Below are 23,349 nucleotides of genomic sequence, written 5' to 3' on the forward strand. Positions count from 1 at the left end.
GGTAGGGAAGTGGGGGGCTCTATGGGGGACTTTTGGGATAGCATTGGAAATGTAATTGAGGAAAATATGTAATAAAAATATTAAAAATCAAAAAAAAAAAAAGATGATAGAAAAAAACCAAAGTTGGCAGATTCTAATGTAACTGTTTTATAACTTTGCAGTTATCAGAGAAAATTTTAATGATAAAAGTTATAACTAATTTTGACCAACTACACCATAGAACAGGTTTTAGAAGTCGGCAATAAGGACATACACCTTCATTTGGGATTTTTTTCTTCCCTGATATTTCAAGACAGGGTTTCTCTGTATAGCCCTGGCTGTTCTGAAACTTGCTCTGTAAACTAGGCAGGTCTTGAACTCACAGAGATCCACCTGCCTCTGCTTCCTGAGTGCTGGGATTAAAAGCATGTGTTACCACTTCCAGGCATATTTGGCATTCTGTATGCTGCTTATAAATTTCTGCTTTATATAGTAGAAGTTTCGACATAAACACTGACTTCCAGTGTCACAACTTCCATTGGCTGTTATGCCTTAGAATGTACTAATAAGGACAGTTCCTATGTCTTTCTCTTATTACCCTTTTGGAAGCTAGTTGTTTTAGTATTAGGAATTGCACAAGAACCATAGGTGCCCTGTTTGAAAATCACCATGCAAGCTCAGAGGCGACCTGAACTTACACCTCAGACTGCTTTTCAATTTAGAAAGTGCCTATAATATATTTTTTAATTAGCAATCTAGGAGGAAAGAATACTCATATTACAGTTACAGGGAACAGCCATACCAGGCTGCTGTCGGCAAGCGCTTCTTGGCACCAGCAATGGGGGGGGGGGCAAAGATGGTATGGATGTCTAGGTGGGGCGGTCTCTGGATGGCCTTTCCTTCCATCTCTGTTCCATTTTTTTGTGCTTGTCTTTCCTTTGGACAGAAACATTTCTGGGTTAAAATTTTTGAGATGCACAGGTGGCCATCCCTCAAATGGGGGCTGGGCCTATCTACTGGAGGTGGTCTCTACAAGTTGTATCTCCCCTTTGTTGGGTATTTCAGCTAAAGTCATCACTATTGGGTACTGTGAGCCTCTCAGTTCCCTGAAGCCTGGGACTTTCTAGTGTCTAACCCTAGTTCCCCATGCCCCATAACTACGTTTCTACTCAAGTTCCTGAATATCTGTACTTTTTTATATTAGATATTTTCTTTATTTAGATTTCAAATATTATTCCCTTTTCTGGTTTCCCCTCAAAAACCTCCTATCCCCTCCTCCCTCCCCCTGCTCACCAACCCACCCACTCCTGCTTCCTGGTCCAGGCATTTCCCTACAATGGGGCATAGAGCCTTCACAGGACCAAGAGCCTCTCCTCCCATTGATGACAGACAGGGCCATCCTCTGCTACATATGCAGCGGGATCCATGAATCCCACCATGTGTACTCTTTGGTTGGTGGTTTAGTCCCTGGGAGCTCTGGGGGTACTGGTTGGTTCATATTGTTGTTCCTCATAGTTGTTCCTCATAGTGTTGTTCCTAAAAGATCATCAAGTGCTGTTAACTGCTAAGCCATCTCTCTGGCCTCTTAAAGTTTTAACAGTCATAGAATCACACTATATTAATTAGGGTTTCTACTGCTATGAGAGAAGACCATGACCAAAAACAAGTGGGAAGGAAAGGGTTTATTTCACCCTTAAAACTCTTTTTTTTTTTAGGGCTTCTTTATTATTATTATTTATTTATTTACTTTACATCCCAATTAAAGCTTTCCTTCCCACCTGTCTTAGTTAGGGTTTTACTGCTGAGAACAGACACCATGATCAAGGAAATTCTAATAAGAATAACATTTAATTGAGGCTGGGTTATAGGTTCAGAGGTTAAGCCCATTATTCTCAAAGTGGGAGCATGGCAGCATCTAGGCAAGCATGGTGCAGGAGTAGCTGAGAGTTCTACATCTTCATCTGAAGGCTTCTAGAATACTGACTTCCAGGCAGCTAGGATGAGGGTCTTAAAGCCCATGCCCACAATGACATATCTACTCCAGCAAGGCCATACCTACTCTTACTGGGCCACACCTTCTAATAGTGCCACTCCCTGGGCAGCATATACAACCCATAACATTCCACTCCCTGGCCCCCATAGGATTGTTCAAACATACGAGTCTATGGAGGCCATACCTAAACATACCATACTAAAAAAGTACATTTAGCCCAACTTCCAAAGTCCCCATAATCTATAGGAGTATCAACAATGTTAAAATTTCAAAGTTTCTTATGAGATCCATCCAATCACTAAACTGTAATCCCCAAAGCAAGACAGGAAACCAAACCAACTGGGCAAACTACAAACTGTGCATCTCTATGTCTGATATTAAAGCAGTTTTCAAATTTCCAACTATTTTTTTCACCTTTGTTGTTGGCAACAAACTTCTGTCTCCTGGGCTGGTTCCACTCTGTTAACAGGTTTCCTTAGCAGATAGCTCATGGCTCTGACATCTCCAAAGTCTTGGGGTCTCCAAGGCAACTTCAAAGTTACAACTTCCTGTTTCAATGTCTGGGATCCACATATGATCTTCTGGGCTCCTCCAAAGGGCTGGTGTCACTTCTCCAGCTCTGCCTTCTGTAGCACTCTAAACTCAGATTGATCCACTCCATTGCTGCTGCTGTTCTTGGTGATCATCCCATGGTACTGGCATTGAAAGATCCTGACAGAATGTAAAAGGTCACAGAAGCCAGGTTCAGAGGTCAGTCCCTCATCATCAAAGTGGGAGTAGGGCACCCATCTAGGCAGGCATGATGCCAGCAGAGCTGAGAGTTCTACATCTTCATGTGAAGGCTGATAGTGGCAGACTCCCACCCTTAAAACTCTTAAGTCATACTCCATCTCTGAAACAAAAGGCAGGAACACCTAGAGGCAAGAGCTGATGGAGGCCATTGAAGAGTGCCTCTTACAAGGTTGCTTCAAATGGCTTGCTCAGCATGCTTGTTGTATAGAACCCAGGACCTGCCCAGGGATGTGTCCCACTCATAATGGTCTATGTCCTCCCACATCAATCACCAATTAAGAAAATGCAATATAGATTTGCAATAAGCAAATCTTTTTTTTTTTTTTTTTTTTTTTTTTTTTTTTTTTTTTTTTTTTTTTGGTTTATTCGAGTTTCTGTGTAGTCCTGGCTGTCCTGGAACTCACTCTGTAGACCAGGCTGGCCTCGAACTCAGAATTCTGCCTGCCTCTGCCTCCCAAGTGCTGGGATTAAAGGTGTGGGCCACCACTGCCTGACTCATACAAGCAAATCTTATGGCAGCATTTTCTCAGTTAATAGATTTTCTTCCCAGATAACTTCTGCAAGTTGACAATAAACTAGCCAGGACATGTGCTTTCTAGAAACTTTAAGCAATGTATTCCCTTTCTTCTTGTAAATAGGATATTTTGTACTTTACTGAAATGTGTCCAATTTATAGAAATTGTCTGGTTTGCGCATGTGGATTATTCTTCATTTTGTCTTCAATATCAGCACTACTCCCCTGAGTTGGGGGTGCACACAAGCATGTATATGCAGTGCACATGTGCATGTGGGAGTCAGATGGTCATGCTGATTGTCATTCCTTGGCATTGTCTGTCTTTTTTATGAGTCATGATCTGTCACTGTACTGAAAATTGTTCAAGCAGGCAAGATTGACTGTCTACCTAGTAAGTCCCAGAGTTCTGTCTATTTCTGTCTCCCTAAATGTGGGATTCTAAAAGTACATGCCACCATTGCTGTACTATTCTTCATAAATATAGGTTGTTAGGATTTGGACTCAGATCTTCATTTTTAGTTACCAACTGAACCATCATCTCAGCCTCCACTTACACTCTTGATATTAGCATTTCTGTATTTTTCTTGCGTAAACTATTTCAATTTGATGGTTTTAAAGAACCAAATATTATCCTGCTTTTCTTTTGAGCGTTATTCTTTGATTTACAGATTATTCCCAAATTTGTTGTCTAGTTTCCAGGTATACAAGGATTTTCCTATTCGTCTTTCTGCTTTTAACTTCTAAGTTGCCATCAGTATAGTAAGAGAACACATGAGTCTTTCAAATTCAATGTGGTCCAGTGTAAGATGATTCTTGGTAACTGTGGTGTATGTTTTGGGGCAGAATGTATGTTATTCTGCATAGTTGAGTGTTTTATAGTTGCCTACCTATTCAGTTAAGTGATTGTGTTGCTCAGTTCTGTATCCTTTTATTTTGCTTTTTAATGGCTCTATTGTAATACCTGAACATGTAATTTATCTGAATTACACAAGGAAATCCTGGTTATTTACCCCATTGACTGAAAACAGAGTCCTGTGTAATCTGCATATTGATGCTTATAAAACTTTTATTAATAGTAGCCTAAACCTAGAATCAACCAAAACATACTTTATTAGTTAAAGAAAAGTCAACTGTGGGGCAGCCGTATAGTAACTAAAAAATAAAAAGAAATGGTCAGATCACAAAAAGATTGGAGATGCTTAAATGCATATGACTAATTGAAAGCTGCCAGTTTGAAAAGCATGTGTAGAATTTATTATTATTATTATTATTATTATTATTATTATTATTATTATTATTTTATAGATGCTGGAACTGGTAAAAACTTTAGGATAATGAAATGATCAGTATTTCCTAGTAGTATAATTGAAGGGGGAAATATATGAAAAAATGAATCTAGCTGTCTTTTAGGGAAATATGTTTTGTGATTCTGTCACCATTTGTGGTTACAATTCACTTTGCTGTTCATCAACAAAAGAAGTCAGGACTGGAACTTATGTAGGGTAGGATACAGGAGCTGTTGGAGAGGCCATGGAGAGGTGTTACTTACTGGCTTGCTTCCCCTGGCTCAGCTTGCTAGAACCCAAGACTACCAGCCCAGGGATGGTATCACCCACAAGGGGCCCTCCTCCCTTGATCAATTAAGAAAATGCCTTACAGCTGGATCTCATGGAGGCATTTTGTCAACTAAAGCTCCTTTCTCTGTGATAATTCCAGCCGTGTCAAGTTAACACAAAACCAGCCAGTACAATGTGTTTTGAGAGTCTTAAGTAATGTCTGAGGATAGGAATGGGCCCTAGTAAAAGGGCCATATGCATTTAGGCTTTCTGCCATAATTATTTATATTCTAACATATAACATCTATGAGAGGAATATTAACTGTATATTACCAGCATTGAAAATAGATGCTAATTGTGTAGTGCTTCTTGCTTCTCAGCTAGTGAGAGCCTTTATTCAGTGTCTAAATTTACAGACTCTTTCTCTCTTCTCCAGTCTACAATTTCTTTCTATCCTGGCTCAATACTATAGAGGTAAAAACATGCCATTAGACATATGTCAGACTCATAACTTTACATCACAAAGGATTTAGTGCATGCAAATCACCAGATACACAAATTAACAGATCTAAACCACCAACCAAAGAGTGTACATGGAGCAACCTATGGCTCCAGCCACACATGGAGTGCTGGGGGGGCGGGGGGGGGGGATGGACTTGTTAAACATCAATGGGAAGAGAGGCTCTTGGTCCTGTGAAGTCTCCATGCCCCAGTGTAGGGGAATGTCAGAGCAGGGAGGAGGGAGTGCATGGATGGATGGAGGAGCACCCACATAGAAGCAGAGGGAGGGAGGATGGAATGGAGGTTTCCAGAGGGGAAACTATGAAAGGGGATAACATTTGAAATGTAAATAAAGAAAATATGCAATTAAAAAATAGAAGTAGGGGAAGGGTCCTAACTTTAAAAATAGAAATTGAGATTGCAAGTTGATTATATAGTATCATCCCTCCCCTTTCCTCTCCCTCTACCCTCACTTTTCCTCACCCCTGCACACCTTCAAATTCATAGCCTCTTTTTTCACTAATTGTTATTGCACACATACATGTACTTGTCTATACATATATATGCCTAAACATAATTGGTTCAGCCCATGTAAGGTTACTTGCTGTATGCTTTCAGGATTGACCATTTGGGACTGAACAAACAATTAATGTGCCCTTCCCTGGGAAGACTACCTCTCCTGCTCTAGCTTTCTTCAGTTACCTGTAGTTATTTGTAGGGTTGAGGCCTCATGGCCTTTTCCCTTTTGGGGGGTAGGGGGTAATTTATTCCTTAATCTTGTTTTACAGTTCAGACTTTATCCCCCTTCCAGTCCACCCTCAGACTGTCCCAAATCCCACACCTGCTCCCCCCACCTCCAAGAGGATATTCCCAACCCACCCCCACTCCACCAGACCTCCCCACTCCCTGGGGCTCCAAGTCTCTTGAGGGTTAGATGCATCTTCTCTGGCTGAGTCCAAACCCAGCAGTCCTCTATTGTATCTGTGTTGGGGGCCTCATATCAGCTGGTGCATGCTGCTTCATTAGTAGTCCAGTGTCTGAGAGATCTTGGGGGTCCAGGTTAATTGAGACTGCTGGTCCTCCTACAAGGTGGCTCTCCTCAGCTTCTTTCAGCCTTCCCTAATTCAACAATGGTTCAGCTGCTTCTGTCCATTGGTTGGGTGCAAATAACTGCATCTGACTCTTTCAGCTGCTTGTTGGGTCTTTTGGAGTTCCCTTTTTGTGAGCACTCCCTCCTTAGCCTCAGCCCCATCTCTCATTTGATGTTCTGCCTTTCTGTTGGAGGTGGGCCCTATAAGGGTTCCCTCTCCCTACTGTCAGAAGTCCCTCCCTATGAGTCTTGGGAGTCTCTCACCTCCCAGGTCTCTGGTGCATTCTGGGGTCCCCCCCCCAACCTCCTATTTCCTGAGGTTGCCTGTTTCCATTCTTTCTGCTGGCACTCAGGGCTTCAGTCCTTTTCCCTCACCCTATACCAGATCAGGTTCCCCTCTATTCCCTCACTGCCCCCCACCCCATCCACATTCCCTACCCCCTCCTTCCCCACTTGTGTTTGCTTTTTTCTCTCTCCCAAGTGGGACTGAGGCATCCTCATTTGGGCACTTCAGCTTGTTGAGCCTTTTGAATTCTGTGGTTCTGTGGACTGTATCTTGTGTTTTCTGTATGGGTTTTTTTCTTTTTTTCCTTTTCTTTTTCTTTTTTTTTTTTTCTAATATCCACTTATTAGTGAGTACATACCATGAATGTCCTTTTGGGTCTGAGTTACCTCACTCAAGATATTTTCTAGTTCCATCCATTTGCCTGCAAAACTCAGGATGTCCTCGTTCTTAATAGCTGAGTAGCATTCCAGTGTGTAAATGAACCACATTTACTGTATCCATTCTTCTACCTTGGGAAATCTAGGTTGTTTCCAGCTTGTTGCTATCACAAATAAGGCTGCTATGAACATAGTGGAACTCGTGCTCCTGTGGCATGGTGGGGCATTTTTTGGGTATATTCCCAAAAGTGGTATAGCTGGATTTTCAGATAGATATATTTCCAATATTCTGTTGAACCTCCAGATTAATTTCCAGAGTGGTTGTACCAGTTTGCAATCACACTGGCAATGGAAGAGTGTTCCTCTTTCTCCACATCCTCTTCAACTTTTGTTGTCATCTGAGGTTTTGATCTTAGCCATTCTGATTGGTGTAAGGTGGAATCTCAGGGTCATTTTGATTTGTATTTCTCTAATCACTAAAGACTTTGAACATTTCTTTAGGTGCTTCTCAGCCATTCGAGATTCTTCAGTTGTGAATTCTTGCTTTATTTCTATATCCCATTTTTGTTTGGGTTGTTTGGTTTTTTTTTTTCTTTTGGTGATTAACTTCTTGAGTTCTTTATATATTTTGGATAAAGGTCTTCCAAGCAAACGGTCCCAGGAAACAAGCAGGAGTTGCCATCCTAATATCCAAAAAATAGACTTTCAACCAGAAGTTATCAAGCATGATGAAGAAGGACACTCATATTAATCAACGGGAAAATCCAAGAGGATGTCTCAATTCTGAACATCTATGCTACAAATGCAAGAGCATCCAAATTCATAAAAGAAACTTTACTAAAGCTCAAAAAATATAGTCTTAAATGAGCTCTTTTCCAATTCACATTATGAGCTACGAAAATCTTGCCAAGACTATAAAAAGAGAGTGGAGACAAAGGAAAAATATAGACCAATATCTTGTCTAAAACTGATATAACATCTTCATAAGGTACTAACACACACACACACACACACACACACAAAATGAAGATCCAATGGACTTAAAAGGAACAAAGATGCTCATTTCTTATCCTGAATCACCATATTAATAAAATACATAGTTCGACAAGCCTATGGGTATTTCAAGTGATTCAGAAAGGCTTTTTTTTTTTCAAAGACATTTTCTGTGTAGTCTTGGTTACCCTAGAACTTGCTCTGTAGACCAGACTGGTATCAAACATACAGAGATCCACCCGCCTCTGCCTCCCAAGTTCTGGAATTAAAGCCACATGCCACTATTGCCTGACCAAAATTGTATCTTATTTACATTTCTCCTTTCCCTTTTCTTTCAAGTTCTCCCATGTACTCTCTCCCAACTTTCCTTCGAATTCATTAACATTCTTTCCATCAATTATTGTTGCATAAGTGTGTGTACGTGTGGACCCAATAGGTTATATTGTATATATGTTTGCAGTGTTGACCATTTGGCCCTGAACAAGCAGTTGGTGTGCTCTTTTCTATGGAGAGCTACCTTTCCCACTCCCACCTTACTCATTTGCCTGTAGTTTTTGTGTAGTGCTAAGGACTTAGGACCTTTTCCGAATTCAGTGTGGCATGTCCATTGGTTTCATCCATTTTAAGTTAACATTTGGGTGGTCATATTGTTAAGACTGAGTTTACTAGGAGACAGTCACATAGCAAAGTCCCACAAAAGCATTTGATAAAATTCCATACAATGCAGTAGTTTTGAGCAAACAAGGATTAGATTTTTCTTTTCTTTATTCAGTAGTGCAGATGTACTTAACAGTTACATGTTACTAAGATTCTTTTATTATAAGTAAAAGCCCTGTTATAACTAACTCTTGTACATTGTACAAACCAAAGGCTTTGTATAAACATGAAACATAAAACATACTTTATGACTACACATACATAAATTCAATAAAAATCAATAGTCTTAGAACCAGTGGATAATGACCTCCCAATGGCTGTATAGTTGAAGTCCCTCTTTCAACTAATCTTGCACATTCTGTATACTCTAGCACCTACCATGACCCCAAAGCCACTTACACGTAGGTCAGAATTATATATAATTAACTAAGGTAATAGCAGTGACTGTGATCCCCCAGCCACTCCTCTTAAAGAACATCAGAACAGTCACAGGCCCAATCCTAAGTCTCTTGCAAGTAGTCATAGCTGATCTGATGAAGATTGTGACTCAGAAAACAATGCTGATCAGATTTCAAAAGAAATACACTTCATGCTAAAATCCTGTGAGCATGCACACACACACACGCACACATACATAAATGTATGGTTTTGGAAGTGTTATGTATAGATGAATATATGTTTAATGATATCCATATATGTATATTAAAATAATATAGCTTATGAAACTGTCAGCAGAAGACCCTTCCTTAATAAATACAATGGAAAACTATCAAGGAAGTGACTGAATTTTAATTTTGGGACTCCAAATACACTTGTTCACACATGCACCCGCACTCATAAAAACGCACAGGTACATAGGCGTGTTTACCACACACACACATACATATAAAAAAATCTAAAAGAAATAATTTTCCATTAATCAATATTATTATTACATTTTATACTCTTGTTTATATAATATAGTTTAAAGAATATAAATCTCATATATGGGAATTGGGATATAACTTAAGGGTAGGTATTTTTGCCCTGCAAGCACAAAACCCTGGAGTTGAGGGTCAAGGTGGGACTTCAATAATCCTAGTAGTACTTTGGCTTTACATTTTTTAGTGTCTTAGTTAGGGTTTTACTGCTGTGAACAGACACCGTGACCAAGGCAACTCTTAAAAGACAACATTTAATTGGGACTGGCTCAGAAGTTCAGTCCATTATCATCAAGGTGGGAACATGACAGCATCCAGGCAGACAGACGTGGTATAGGAGGAGATGAGAGTTCTACATCTTCATCTAAAGGCAGATCAGAGAAGACTGGTTCCCACATGTTTAGGAGGAGGGTCTCTTTGCCCATCCCCACAGTGACACACTTCCTGCAACATGGCCACATCTCCAAATAGTGCCACTCCATGAGCCAACCATATTCAAACTACCACATTCCACTCTCTGGTCCCTACACGCTTGTTCAAACACATGAGTCTATAGGAGCTATGCCTGGCCATAGCATAATAAAAAATATATATATGTTTAATCCAACTTCCAAAGTTCCCATTGTCTATAGCAGTCTCAACAATGTTAAAAGTTCAAAGTCTCTTCTGAGATTCGTATAATCACTTAACTGTAATCCCCAAAGCAAGACAAGAAACCAACTGGGCACACTCTGAACTCTACATCTCCATGCCTGATGTCAAAGCAGTCTTCAGATCTCCAACTTCTTTTTCATCTTTGTTAACTACAACAAACTTTTTCTCCTGCCCTGTTTCCACTCCGTGTTATCAGCTTTCTTTGCAAGTATTCCACAGCTCTGGCATCTTTAACATCTTGGGGCTTCCAAAGCAACTTCAGATTCACAGCTTCTGGTTCCAATGACTGACATCCACACATGATCTTCTGGACTTCACCACCACTTCTCCAGCTCTGCCATCTACAGCACTTTAGGCTCTTGTTGATTCCACTCCACTCCACTGCTGCTGCTGTCCTTGGCGGTCATCCCATGATATTGGCATTTCCAATACACTGGAGTCTTCTGCTGCAAGGAGGCTGCTGGGGATGGTGGCACAGTAGACTCTCTCCAGGGTGTCAAACCTCAACTTCTTTGTATGAGCCCTTCAGTCCTGGGCCATCAACTGCAACTGAGGCTCTGCCTTCATCAGTACCTTCCATTGACTCTAACAGTGCCAAGCCTCAGATGATTATCCCTTCAGACCTTCACACTTGGGTGGTTCTTACACATTACCAAGTCCAGCTGCAGCATGAGGAACAACCTTGGCTATCTCTGGAATATGGCTTTTTTGTACTATCAGAAACATTTCCCAGAAGATTTTGCCTCAGTAATGCTGGTGTCTTCTTAATCACTGCTAACTTCTTAGCTCCAGTTAACCAGCATCAGTTGTCAGAGTAATCCTTTCTATTCTTGACTCTTAACCCAGAGCCACATGGCCAAAGCTGTGGAGTTCTGCTTGCTGGGGCTAGAACATGGCCCTGTTATTCTATTACCAGCTTTCTGTTTTCCAACTCCCTCATTGCCTAAACCTGGCTGTACTGGAACTTGCTCTGTAAATTGACCTTGAACTGAGAGATCTCCATGGCTGTTTCCTATATGCTGGGAATAAAGATGTGTACCACCATGCCTGGGCCTAAGCTTTTCATTACCACTCAAGATTCAGATCAAAAGACAGTGTCATCTGGGGATGGTGGCACATACCTTTAATCCCAGCACTCGGAGGCAGAGGCAGGCGGATTTCTGAGTTCGAGACCAGCCTGGTCTACAAAGTGAGTTCCAGGACAGCCAGGGCTATACAGAGAAACCCTGTCTCGGGGAAAAAAAAAAAAAGTGTCTTCCAACCCTAATATCTGGATCACGAGTGTGCCCAATATTTCTGGATTGTAATTGTGCAGACCTGGACCATGTGGTTTCAGTGGATAAGAATTTCAGTATGTGACCTAGAGACTGTTTGTATGTTATTTTGGTGAAGAGTGTGAGTGTGGCTGCTTTTTGCCCTTGTCTGAAGAGTCTACCTAAGGCTAAAGAGATTTATATTAATTGCATTGACAAAGGAAGTCTCAAAAAAAGTCCAGCAGATACTTTGTTCTCTGCTTTAGTCTTTTTTAAAAATTAGTTCATTTATTTACATTCCAGCCATCGCAATCCCCTACCAGAGTTTCTCATTTCCATTTCTCCTCCCACTTTCCTCTGAGAGGGTGATTCCCCCTCACCCACCACTAGGCATCCCCTTTCCCTGGACCTTCAAGTGTCTAGGGGATTAGGCACATCTTCTCCCACTGAGACAAGTCCAGGCAGCCCTCTTCAATATATGTGCTGGGGGCCTCTGCTTTAGTCTTATGAAGAGCATTGTTATAAAAGGAAGTAATCTGAGAAAGGAAAAATATAAAATGTATGGTTCAAGTAATAAAGGAGCACCAGGAAGTGAAATGGATGGAGCTGAATCCTATGTTCAAGGATTTAAACATGTTAAGGAAATGGAATGTAGTGGCTGGAATATGTTTGGCCTAGGGAGTGTCACTATTAGAATATGTGGCCTTGTTGGAGCAGGTGTAGCCTTGTTGGAGGAACTGTGTCGCTGTGGAGTAGGCAATAAGACCCTCATCTTAACCACATGGGAGCCAGTCTTCTCCTAGAAGCCTTCAGATGAAGCTGTAGAACTCTCAGCAACAAAGTCTTCCATATTCCTAATTGGATAGCCCTTTAAGCCCCACTTAAAGCATTCTACTGATTTTCAATATCCACATTCTTCCAAAAAAATAAGCATGGTCAGGCCTACCACTGCAATATCTCACTCCTGATACCAACTTCTGTCTTAGTTAGGGTTTTACTGCTATGAACAGACACCATGACCAAGGCAACTTTTATAAGGGCAACATTAAATCGGGGCTGGCTTACAGGTTCAGTGGTTCAGTCCATTATGATGAAGGCAGCATCCAGGCAGACATGCTGCTCAGCTCCAGGAGGAGCTGAGAAAAAAAAAAAAAAAAAACATGAATTTGAAGGAGAATAGAGAGGGGGCATGAGGGATGGCTCAAGGGAAGAAAGGGAAGGTGTAAATATTATAATTAAACAATCTGAAAAGTAAAACAATTTTAAAAGAAATTGAAAATGATCCATCCAAGACCTTTCTATAATAAAACACCTGTTACTATCAATGGTTCTGTATATGACTAAGCTTTTTTGTTCCTCCCCCCCCACAGCAATTCATGTGTGAAATTTACTTTCTAGACTTATTGAGAAGTTAAAGAGCAAATCGAAACCCAATTTTTGAATGCTTTCTAATTTAGATTTTTGAACATTAATATTACTACATTAGACATATTAATGAAATGTGTCCTTGAATCTTTACAATTTATAAAAGCTAAAATTAAACAAAAAGCCTGTTATACAAAGGTCAGGTTACTTTAAAATAGGTACTTTATTCTCATTCTGTGTTCAATCCTTTTTTTTTTTTAAGATTTAATGTTCTAAGCACTATTATAAAACATCAGTCAGACTTGTCTCTTTCAAGGGTTTAGGACAGAAGCTATCAAGACAATACAAAAAGGCAATGTAGCAGATCTGAACCCACGCACACAAGGGCGTGTCTTCATGTCACTAGTGTAGGAGTTCCCGGGGGCAGGAGGGGGAGGGGGACCGGGAAAGGGAATAACATTTGAAATGTAAATAAAGAAAATATTCAATAAAAAATTTAAAAAATAAAAAAATAAAATAAAATAAAACATCAGTCAGAATGTCCAATTTGTATAACAATTTCTAATTGCTTATTGTAACATTTTATTTCTATAATAATTTCCCTCATATATTTACAGTATGTTTGGCCTTTGTGAAATATTTGTTGTAATTCATTATTCAATCTTCTTTCTCCTTCTTTTTAGACCAGTGTGTGGAATAAGGGGGAAAACTCTGATAATTAACCTACCTGGTAGCAAGAAAGGATCTCAGGTAAGCATTCTTTACACTAAATGGATGGCGTTTTATGAATGGACTTTTAATCAACTGTGAGAGTAAACAACCAAAAAGTTGAATACACCATAAGAATGCTCACTGCTGACACTAATCACAAATTCAAGTTATTCCCAAACAGCGCCCTCAAATTTCATAATTCATAGAATTATGAAAAATCATTAGAATCATAGGATTTACTAACACATAATATACATACAGTTACGGTTTATAGACGGAAAGAAGAAAGATTAAAATGAACCAACAGAAGTAGATTGGGGTCTATTTAAACATACCAGATGCAGAGCTTCCTTTGTCTCCTTCCTGTGTATTCATGATTTGTTTATCTCCATAATTTTAGTCTTTATCTCTTTAGTCTCCAATATCTTTCAGAGGCAAAGTCATGCCAAACCTGCATTGTAATTCACATTGTTAGGCAATCTGGCTGCCCAAGTCCTCTGGCAAACAAGAACACTCTCAGACAGTCTAGTGTACTAGAAGTCTCCCTTCTAGTAGCTAAAGGCAAGGCTAAACTCTTTCTGAGTGATAATCCTGCACTACATTTGGTATGGTATTGTCTGGTCTTTGGGTAAGGACTTTTACCAAACAATTAACATTACTCAGAGATATATTTACTGTAACATTTATATCACTTAATACAGCAATATTATTAAGGAGAATATGCCTGATTTGCAAGCAGGAACATGAAATATGGTTAGATTTAAAGAAACATGTAATCTAACCTTTAAAGACATTATGTATGGTTTCATATTTTAAGTTATTCATTTATTACCTTGATCTCTTGTTGTTTGTACTATATGACATTCATGTAGTACTGTATATCAGAAATTGCCTGAAACAATTTCCAGTTCTTTGTTGGTCAATCATTTTCTGTTGGTGTTACACATTTAAGGAGGCTCTAATTTACTTTCCAAATATATTTGGCCAACAATATCAGTAGTGCTATGGTAATAGTAATGCCATTATAGCATACCTAGATATAGAAATTATACAACTGAAAAAATAAACTCCAAATATATTGGATTAAAGTAGGATCAGAAAAATACTGAATTACTGGAGTTTGTAAAAGTAACTGTTATTTGCCAGATGTAATTGTCATCTGCAAGGCCAACTGCTAAATAAACTCATCCTTTCTAGCCATTTCTGAACTCTGGCTAGTTGGTTCAACTCAGCTGTTCTGGCTCAAATTCCTCTCCAAACTGACTGATTCTATCTGGCTTCTCTCAGCTTCTCACTGAATTGGTCTCAAACTATCTCTGACGATTTGTTCTAATCTTTTGGCTCCTTCTTATTCCCTGGCTTCAACTGCCTCTGTTGACCTGCATTGGACTACATTCAACTCCACTGCACTGTGCCACTCTACTAACTCCCAGATGAATCACCAAACTCAGTTCCACTTACCTGAACTGACTGTACTGAGCTCTCTCTTCCCATTCTCTTGTTTTTTTTTTTTTTTAATTATTCTTTAAACCTTTTTTACAGTCCAGACTTCATCTTCCTCCCAGACTACCCACCAACTGCTCCCCCATCCCATACCTCCTCTCCCCACCCCCCATCTCCAAGAGGATACCCCCACCCCCCACCCATCAGACCTCCCCACTCCTTGGGGCCTCAAGTCTCTTGGGGATTAGATGCATCTTCTCTCACTGAGGTTAGACCAGGCAGTCCTCTGCTGTATATGTGTCAGGGGCCTCATATCAGCTGGTGTATGCTGCCTGGTTGATGGCTCAGTGTCTGAGAGATCTCGGGATCCAGGTCAGTTGAGACTGCCATTCTTCCTCTAGAGTCACCCTCCTTCTCAGCTTTTTCGAGCTTTTCCCCCAATTCAATCACAGGTCCCCAGCTTCCATTCATTGGTTGGGTGCTAGTATCTGCATCTGACTCTTTCAGCTGCTTGTTGGGCCAGTCATGCTAGGTTCATGTCTATAAACACATGACAACATTAGTAATGCTGTGTCAGGGCCCCAATCCTCACTTGAGTTGGGTCCCAATTGGGGCCTTTCACTGGACCTCCTTTCTCTCATGCTCTTCGCCACTTTTATCCCTGCAGTTCCTTCAGACAGGAACAATTCTGGGACACAGCTTTTGACTGTGGAATGACAACCCCATCTGCTTTCTTCTCCCTCCCAAGTGGGATTTATGCATCCTCACTTAGGTCCTTCAGTTTCTTAACCTTCTTGAATTTTGTGGGTTGTATCCTGGGTATTTTGTACTTTTGTGGCTCATATCCACTTATTAGTGAGTACATTCCATGCTATCTCTGACTCATTCTGTGAAACCATTCTCTGATTTGTCACTTTGTCTGCCCCTCAATTAGACATCATTGTTTGGGATTAAAGGTATGTACTAAAGAATTCCATACAGAGGGATTAAAGGTGTGTACTAAGAGTGTTTCTGCATTCCAGCTGGATCACAAAGGCCTAGAAGGTCTTTGGATGTGATCAGATCACCCATATTGCTGGATTAAAGTTCCTCTACAAGAGTTCTCTTCACAGTAACAGTTAACTGATGCATCATTATATCAGATGACCAGAATGTCTTCTGCAGTGATGTTGCTCAGCTTTCTAGGCTTGTCAGTTTTCAAATATTGGTTCAGCAATATGTGACTTTACCATTTCAAGTGTTCATTATACTTGTGATATTAATCATTACCTATCTTGTTTTGAGCCTCTTTTAACACTTAAATGTAAAATTTTCTGTGTTACATAATTTTTCTTTAATTCTTCCACTTTTGGCTTCCATTCCTCCTTTCATTTATACTCATCCAAAGTTTTACATCTTTGACAATTAGTGCTATTGGCCTAACATTTTATATTGCAGCAAGACACTGTCATCTCAAAAATTCACATATAAGAACCACACAATCATTTAAAAAATAATAAAGTTTTAAGAAAGTCATTTTTTACCCATGAAAGAAATTACAGAGACTAAGTTTGGAGCTAAGACGAAAGGATGGACTATCCAGAGACTACCCTACCCGGGGATCCATCCCATAATCAGCCACCAAACCCAGACACTAATGCATATGCCAGCAAGATTTTGCTGAAGGGACCCTGATATAGCTGTCTCTTGTGAGGCTATGCCAGTGCCAGGCAAATACAGAAGTGGCTGCTCACAGTCCTCTATAGGATGGAACACAGGGCCCCCAATGGAGAGGCTAGAGAAAGGAGAAGCTAGAGAAAGTACCCAAGGAGCTGAAGGGGTCTGCAACCGTATAGGTAGAACAACAATATGAACTAACCAGTACCCCCAGAGCTCGTGTCTCTAGCTGCATATGTAGCAGAAGATGGCCTAGTTGGCCATCATTAGGAAGAGAGTCCCCTTGGTCTTGCAAACTTTATATGCCCCAGTACAGGGGAATGCCAGGGCCAAAAAGGGGGAGTGGATGGGTAGGGGAGCAGGGCAGGGGGAGGGTATAGGAAACTTTCAGAATAGCATTTGAAATGTTATCTAATCAAAAAAAAAAAAGAATCAAAAAAAAGTCTTTTTTTTTTTAAGCTATATATGTAACTATTCTCAATGGGGCATTCGTGGCATAGGTTAGAGATACTCCTGATAGTACCTCTCACTCACTGCACACCTATTTGCATGGTAGGGTTACACAGATAAAGAACTAGTGGACTGTATCACCAATTAGGCAATACTGTAGCATCCACTATCAAGTCTAGCTTGTCCAGATGCAGTAAGGGCAAAAGTGAACATCGCTGACTGAATTCTGACTTCCTCCCATCCCCCAAATTAAAGATATATTTAACATCCTCTTGCTTAGAAATTGTCTCCTATTCTGGCGCCCACTGTGCTGTGTCCACTGTGTCAGGTTAAAAAAAAACAGTTATGAGTGTCTTTGTCCAAGTTCCCCTTTCCTGCAAAAGTGAAAATAATCCAACCGGCAGGAATGTTCCTCATTCATCTGCCCTCCAATGTTGAGTGTGAAGAGATACTCATAAAGGCATGTAAGAGCCCTTCATAATTCCCCTGTGAAGAGAAAGACAAAACTATTATTCCTAGGGTGAAATGCTAAAACTTATTTTTATCCTCAGGAGTTACCCACATCAATCTTTTTTTACATTTGGTAGATGGAGCAGAGCCCTAAAAATCACACTTTATTTTTTCTCTCTGGCAAACCAACATCAATCTTAATGTATATAGACCTTTCCCCCTTTAGAATATTAGTGTTCTATAGTTTCTGACTTATTTGTAGGCAGATAGAACAGTTATTGTTGATGTTTTATGACTCAGAGGGTGCAAATGAATATATCTTAATTCACCCTATCTTGCTTTCCTGTAAGTAGCTTGTATCCACTTACCTGTTATGCCCATGTAGCCAATTTAATCATCCAGAGTGGATGTGATCACAGCCAATTCCTAATCCTAGGAGAGAGTTCTTTGGATGGACATAGACATATTTTACTTTAATACACACCCTTGAATTCCCAGAATGACTTCAATTGCCCCATGCATCAATGTCTCCAATATATAAGTTTCCATAGCTTTACTTCCTGAATATGTAGTTATACCATTGAACGTTTCCCAGAAGTTAGAAAAGTAATTGTATACGTATAGCTGAGATACAACATAGAGGTATAGATTATGCTGGCAAATCACGGGCCCTTGGAAGATGTTATGGTTCAAACATGAATTTTTTTTTATTTTCTTCAGCCAGCTGCAAAGTTGGAACATTCCAAAAGATGAGCCTCACTAATGAGTACTTGTACTTCAAGTGATTCCTAAAACCACGTACTAATTCACAAGGATTCACAGAGCTGACAGGTGTTATAGCTAGTATCTATATGGGGAGGTAGTGTGGATTAAAATTATGAAGGGAAAAGCTCACAGGGCAGACATAAGATGTTTTCATTGTCTGCTCTCCTTTGGAATCAAGCACATGTTACCATCCTGTTCCTGACACAGTGGCAATAGACATGCAGATCATTGCTGATGAGAAATGCCAACCTGAGCCTTTGGTACCCATAGTTTTCAGGATATATGGTAGTCAAAAATGCCAGCACATAAAAATACTTTATCAGACATGACATTCTGATGTCTGGAGATAGCCTCAGGAAGCTGAAAGAAAATATCAAAACTCGGTTTCATCAAGATTATATTCTTTACAATATACTGCTTTTCATTTGTTTGTTTTGTTGGTTGGTTTTCTGTTTGTTTTTGTTTTTGTTTTTCAAGACAGGATTTCTTTGTATAGCCTTGGCTATACTAGAACTAGGTCTGTAGACCAGGCTGGCCTGGAACTCACAGAGATCTGCCTACCTCTGCCTCCTGAGTACTGGGATTAAAGGTGTGCACTACTACGTCCAGGCTACTATATATTGTTTAAATGGTAAGCAACTGAGCAGAGAATCAAAAATTAGTCATCTTTCAAGCTATGGCATTAATGCTTCTATATTTTTTAAGATATTTCTATACCTGTAGACTTTATTAAGCTGTTGCTTTAGTGTGAAAGAGAAAGAATTCCACCTATTTCCTTGCCTATTGTTTTTTGGAGATGCATTATAGGTAACAATAGCACATGAAGAAAAGATTATATAGATTTCTGTTCACAACTCTATACAACTTTATTTCTATTTTTACTGATTGCATAGTGTTATGTAGTAGCTATACTAGTCTTTATAATTTATGGTAATAAAATTTCAGTCTGAACAAAGAAAACTGATTTTTTTTTCTTTTTTTAATTTAATTTTATTTTTTCCTTACTTTACATTTTACATCCTGCTCACTACCCCCTCCCATTCACCCCCTTTCACAATCCTTCCTCCTTACCCTCTCCCCTTCTCCTCTGAGTGGGTATAGACATCCTGTGTATCCCCCAACTCTGGCATTTAGGGTCTTTGCAAGGCTAGTCACTTCCTCTCCCACTGAGACCAGACAAGGCAGCCCAGCTAGAATATATACCATGTACAGACAACAGCTTTTGGATAGCACCCCCACACACTCTAGTCGTTTGGGCCCCATATGAAGACCAAACTGCACATCTGCTACATAAGTATGGAGAGGCCTAGGTCCAGTACATGTATGTTGTTTTTTTTATTGAATATTTTATTTATTTACTTTTCAAATGTTATCCACTTTCATGGTTTCCCCTCAGGAAATCCTCTATCCAATCCCCCTCCACCTGCTTCTATGAGGGTGCTTCCCTATGCACCCACCCACTCCTGCCTCCCTGCCCTGGCATTCCCCTACATTTGGACATCGAGCCTTCCCAGACCAAGGGCCTCTCCTCCCATTGATGTCTAACAAGGCCATCCTCTGTACATATGCAGCTGGAGCCTTTGGTTTGTAGTTCAGACTCTGAGAACACCAAGGGTTCAGGTTAGTTGATTCTATTGGTCTTCCTGTGTAGTTCCTATCCCTTTCAGGCTGCAATCCTTCCTCTTATTCTTCCATAAAAGTCCCAAAGCTTCATCCACTGTTTGACAGTGGTGTCTGTATCTGTCTGAGGCAGTTTCCCAGAGGACAACATGTTCCTGTCTGCAAGCATAACAGAGTATCATTAATAGTGTCAGGAATTGGTGTTTGCCCATTGGGTAGGTCTCAAGTTGAGCCAGTTATTGGTTGGCCATTCCCTCAGTCTCTACTCCATCTCCTGATTCTTTATTTCTTGTAGACAGGATAAATTTAGGATTGAAAGTTTTGTGGGTGTGTTGGTGTCTGTCGCTCCACTGGGGTTCCTCCCTGGCTATAAGAGTTCCACATTCCCAATGTAGTGAGTCACAGCTAAAGTCACCCCCATTGAATCTTGGGTGCCTCCCTTATGCCAAGGCTGTCTCATTCTGGAGACGCCCTCTACTTTTTCACCCCCAACAGTTGCAGAATTCCATTCATTCTCATGGCCATCTAGCCATCTCTCCTATCCTTCCCCACACCTGTTCCTGAACCCTGCCTCTTTCCCTCCCCATCTTCTTCCCTCCCAGTTCCATCCCACTTCTGTCTCTTGGAACTATTTCATTTCCTCTTCTGAGGGAGATTCTGGCATCCTCACTTTGGCTTTCCTTCTTGTTTAGTTTCTTTGGGTCTGTGGAGTATAGCATAGTACTTGTATTTTATGGCTAATATCCACTTATAATATCATGTATATCCTTTCGGGGCTGGGTTACCTCAGAACGTTTTTCTCAAGTTCCATCCATTTGCCTGCAAAATTCATGATGTCTTTGTTTTTAATAGCTGAGTAGTATTCCATTGTGTAGATGTATAACATTTTCTTTAATGAAGTTTGTTAGATCAAAGTGTCACTCTAGCAAAACATCAGAAAACTCTCATGCCTTTCAATTCTTTCTATATAAAGCACAAATAAATCCAAAGGTATATAAAAATTATACTTTGAAAGCATAGTGTGCATTCACTTAAGCACCAGAACCTTTAACATGAAAAATACTATATGCTGTGATATTTTCACATTTCACATTAAAAGATGTTTCAGATATGACTCATTCTTGAGATGGATAGAAATACAAGTCTAAAAAATAGAAAGAAATACAAATCCAAAAATAGGAACCAATACAACACCTGGTGGTGGTGGCGACAAATACCTTTAATCCCACTACTCAGGAGGCAGAGGCAGATGGATCTCTGAGTTCAAGGCCAGCCTGGTCTACAGAATGAGTTCCAGGATAGCCAAGGCTATACAGAGAAACACTTTCCCAAAAAAGAATCAGTTTGACTGTCACCATTTTATATGTTTGTTTACAAGCCTAACTTTTTTCTTTTTTTTTTCTTTTTTCTTCTTTTTTATTTTATTTTTTTTATTTTTATTTTTTTTTATTTTTTTGGTCTCTGGGCAGGAATGCTTTCAGTTCATACTGCCAGCTCTACCTCATGCCATTGACCTTTTACGTGATGCCATTGTAAAAGTAAAGGAGGTGCATGATGAACTTGAAGATTTACCTTCCCCACCACCTCCTCTCTCTCCACCTCCTACAACTAGCCCACATAAACAGACAGAAGACAAAGGAGTTCAGTGTGAAGAAGAAGAAGAAGAAAAGAAAGACAGTGGTGTAGCTTCAACAGAAGATAGTTCCTCATCACATATAACTGCAGCAGCTCTTGCTGCAAAGGTAAGTCTACTGGAAAATACAGCATTCTGAAGCACCCATGCCTACATTACTGATATCATCCCTCTTTCTATCTCATCCTTCCATGAGTTAATACTTCCTGAAAGCATCCTAAAAATAGAACTAGAATATCCATTACATTCTATCAATGTCTCTGTCCTGGTACAGATTCTTTGTAAGCACTAAAGTTAGGATGAGCTCTGAGGCACTAATGATATGTCATTGCCTAATGAAATAACAGCTACATGATAAACAACATAACATTTAAATTTTTAAAGTTGCTGTTTTTATTAAATGTATAATGATTGTGTATTTAGAACATCAAACGTCTACAGATTCTTAAAGAGATAGAAAACAAAAGTAAAAGACCTTAGATGACTCTTGAAATTAGTTTAAAAGAGTAATTTAACGTTATACCAGGTATGAAGGTATGGAACCCAAAAAGGTCAAGTTGAAAAATTACCTTCCACAAAAAAATTTCAAACACAGCAGCTTTTGAATTTTCCTCAACTAAATATTTACTCAAATATTAACAAACATATATTATCCTAGTGAAATAGAGAAGAAATAAATATATTTTACTTTTAATTTAGTAAAGTAATTTAAATTTTAAAATGACACTAAAGTTTAAATGACACAAATTTTCTTTAGATGAATTTTGAAATAAATATAATACCAGGAGCTATTTGAGTAAATTTGGTCATCTTAATATCTCAGAACATAATTTATGATATATTTATACCTAGAGAGATCCAGTTGCTTTGATTTCCTATCTTTAAAAAGTAGCATATCATTCTTAGGAGTGATAATAACTTCCTGGTAGATATTTTACAAGTTGAAAATTTAATTACTATATGAAATTAGATAGGTCATATAAATATTTTGGATATGACCATAGAAAAATCTCTTTTAATTTTTAAAAAGTTTGTTTGCTCCTTTATTAAATGAACAATATAAGAAAGTCGTAACTTTGTTACTATTTTTCTAGCACTTAGGAAAATACAGTTTTTCAATAATAGTTCAGAGCAATAACCAGGATTTATTGAGCTGTAAGAACTTTGATAAAGTCAAGGTCTAAACATACTTAGTCAAATCATCTTTTCTGCAGTATATAATTCCTTGATACTACTTTATAGCTATATTAGTAAATGCTACTAATATCAGTTTTCAAATCTATAAAACTTTTTCATATGGCTTTGTTCTGAATTCCTTATTGAAATTAAACAGATTAGAATCACATCTAAATCCTTTTCATCTAATGATTCATTAGGTAATCATTAGTTCTTTCATTGAACACTGTCGATAGATTGATTCTGTCTGTAGATCATTCAATAATCTATTAAATTTTAATCATACCATTAAGTATTGAAGTAGAATTTTTTAGTAGAACCAATTAATAAAAATTCATTCATTTTTAAATCATTATATGTTCTTTCTTTTTTACCCATCAGGGTAAAAAAGACCATTAATTTTGGTTGTAAAGGAAAATACTTACAACATATAAAATCAAAGCTGATTTTGTCACTTTGACTTTTAAAAATTTGGCACCTCATTGTTCCCTTTGTTTTCATTTTTTCTTTGGTCA

The 23,349-nt window shown here is 39.2% G+C and overlaps 1 protein-coding gene across 10 annotated transcripts in view; it reads left to right on the plus strand.

The window, feature by feature from the left end:
• The window catches only part of Gphn (gephyrin), a 420,062-nt gene that overhangs the window by 210,587 nt on the left and 186,126 nt on the right, over positions 1-23,349 (plus strand). For all 10 annotated transcript variants that reach the window (XM_029484276.1, XM_029484280.1, XM_029484278.1 and 7 more), the window contains 2 exons: positions 13,614-13,680; positions 21,495-21,767. In XM_029484276.1, the coding sequence (XP_029340136.1) occupies positions 13,614-13,680; positions 21,495-21,767 (340 nt within the window). The remainder of the gene's footprint in view (positions 1-13,613; positions 13,681-21,494; positions 21,768-23,349) is intronic.

Source organism: Mus caroli, chromosome 12, assembly GCF_900094665.2.
Source record: "Mus caroli chromosome 12, CAROLI_EIJ_v1.1, whole genome shotgun sequence".
NCBI lineage: Eukaryota > Metazoa > Chordata > Mammalia > Rodentia > Muridae > Mus > Mus caroli.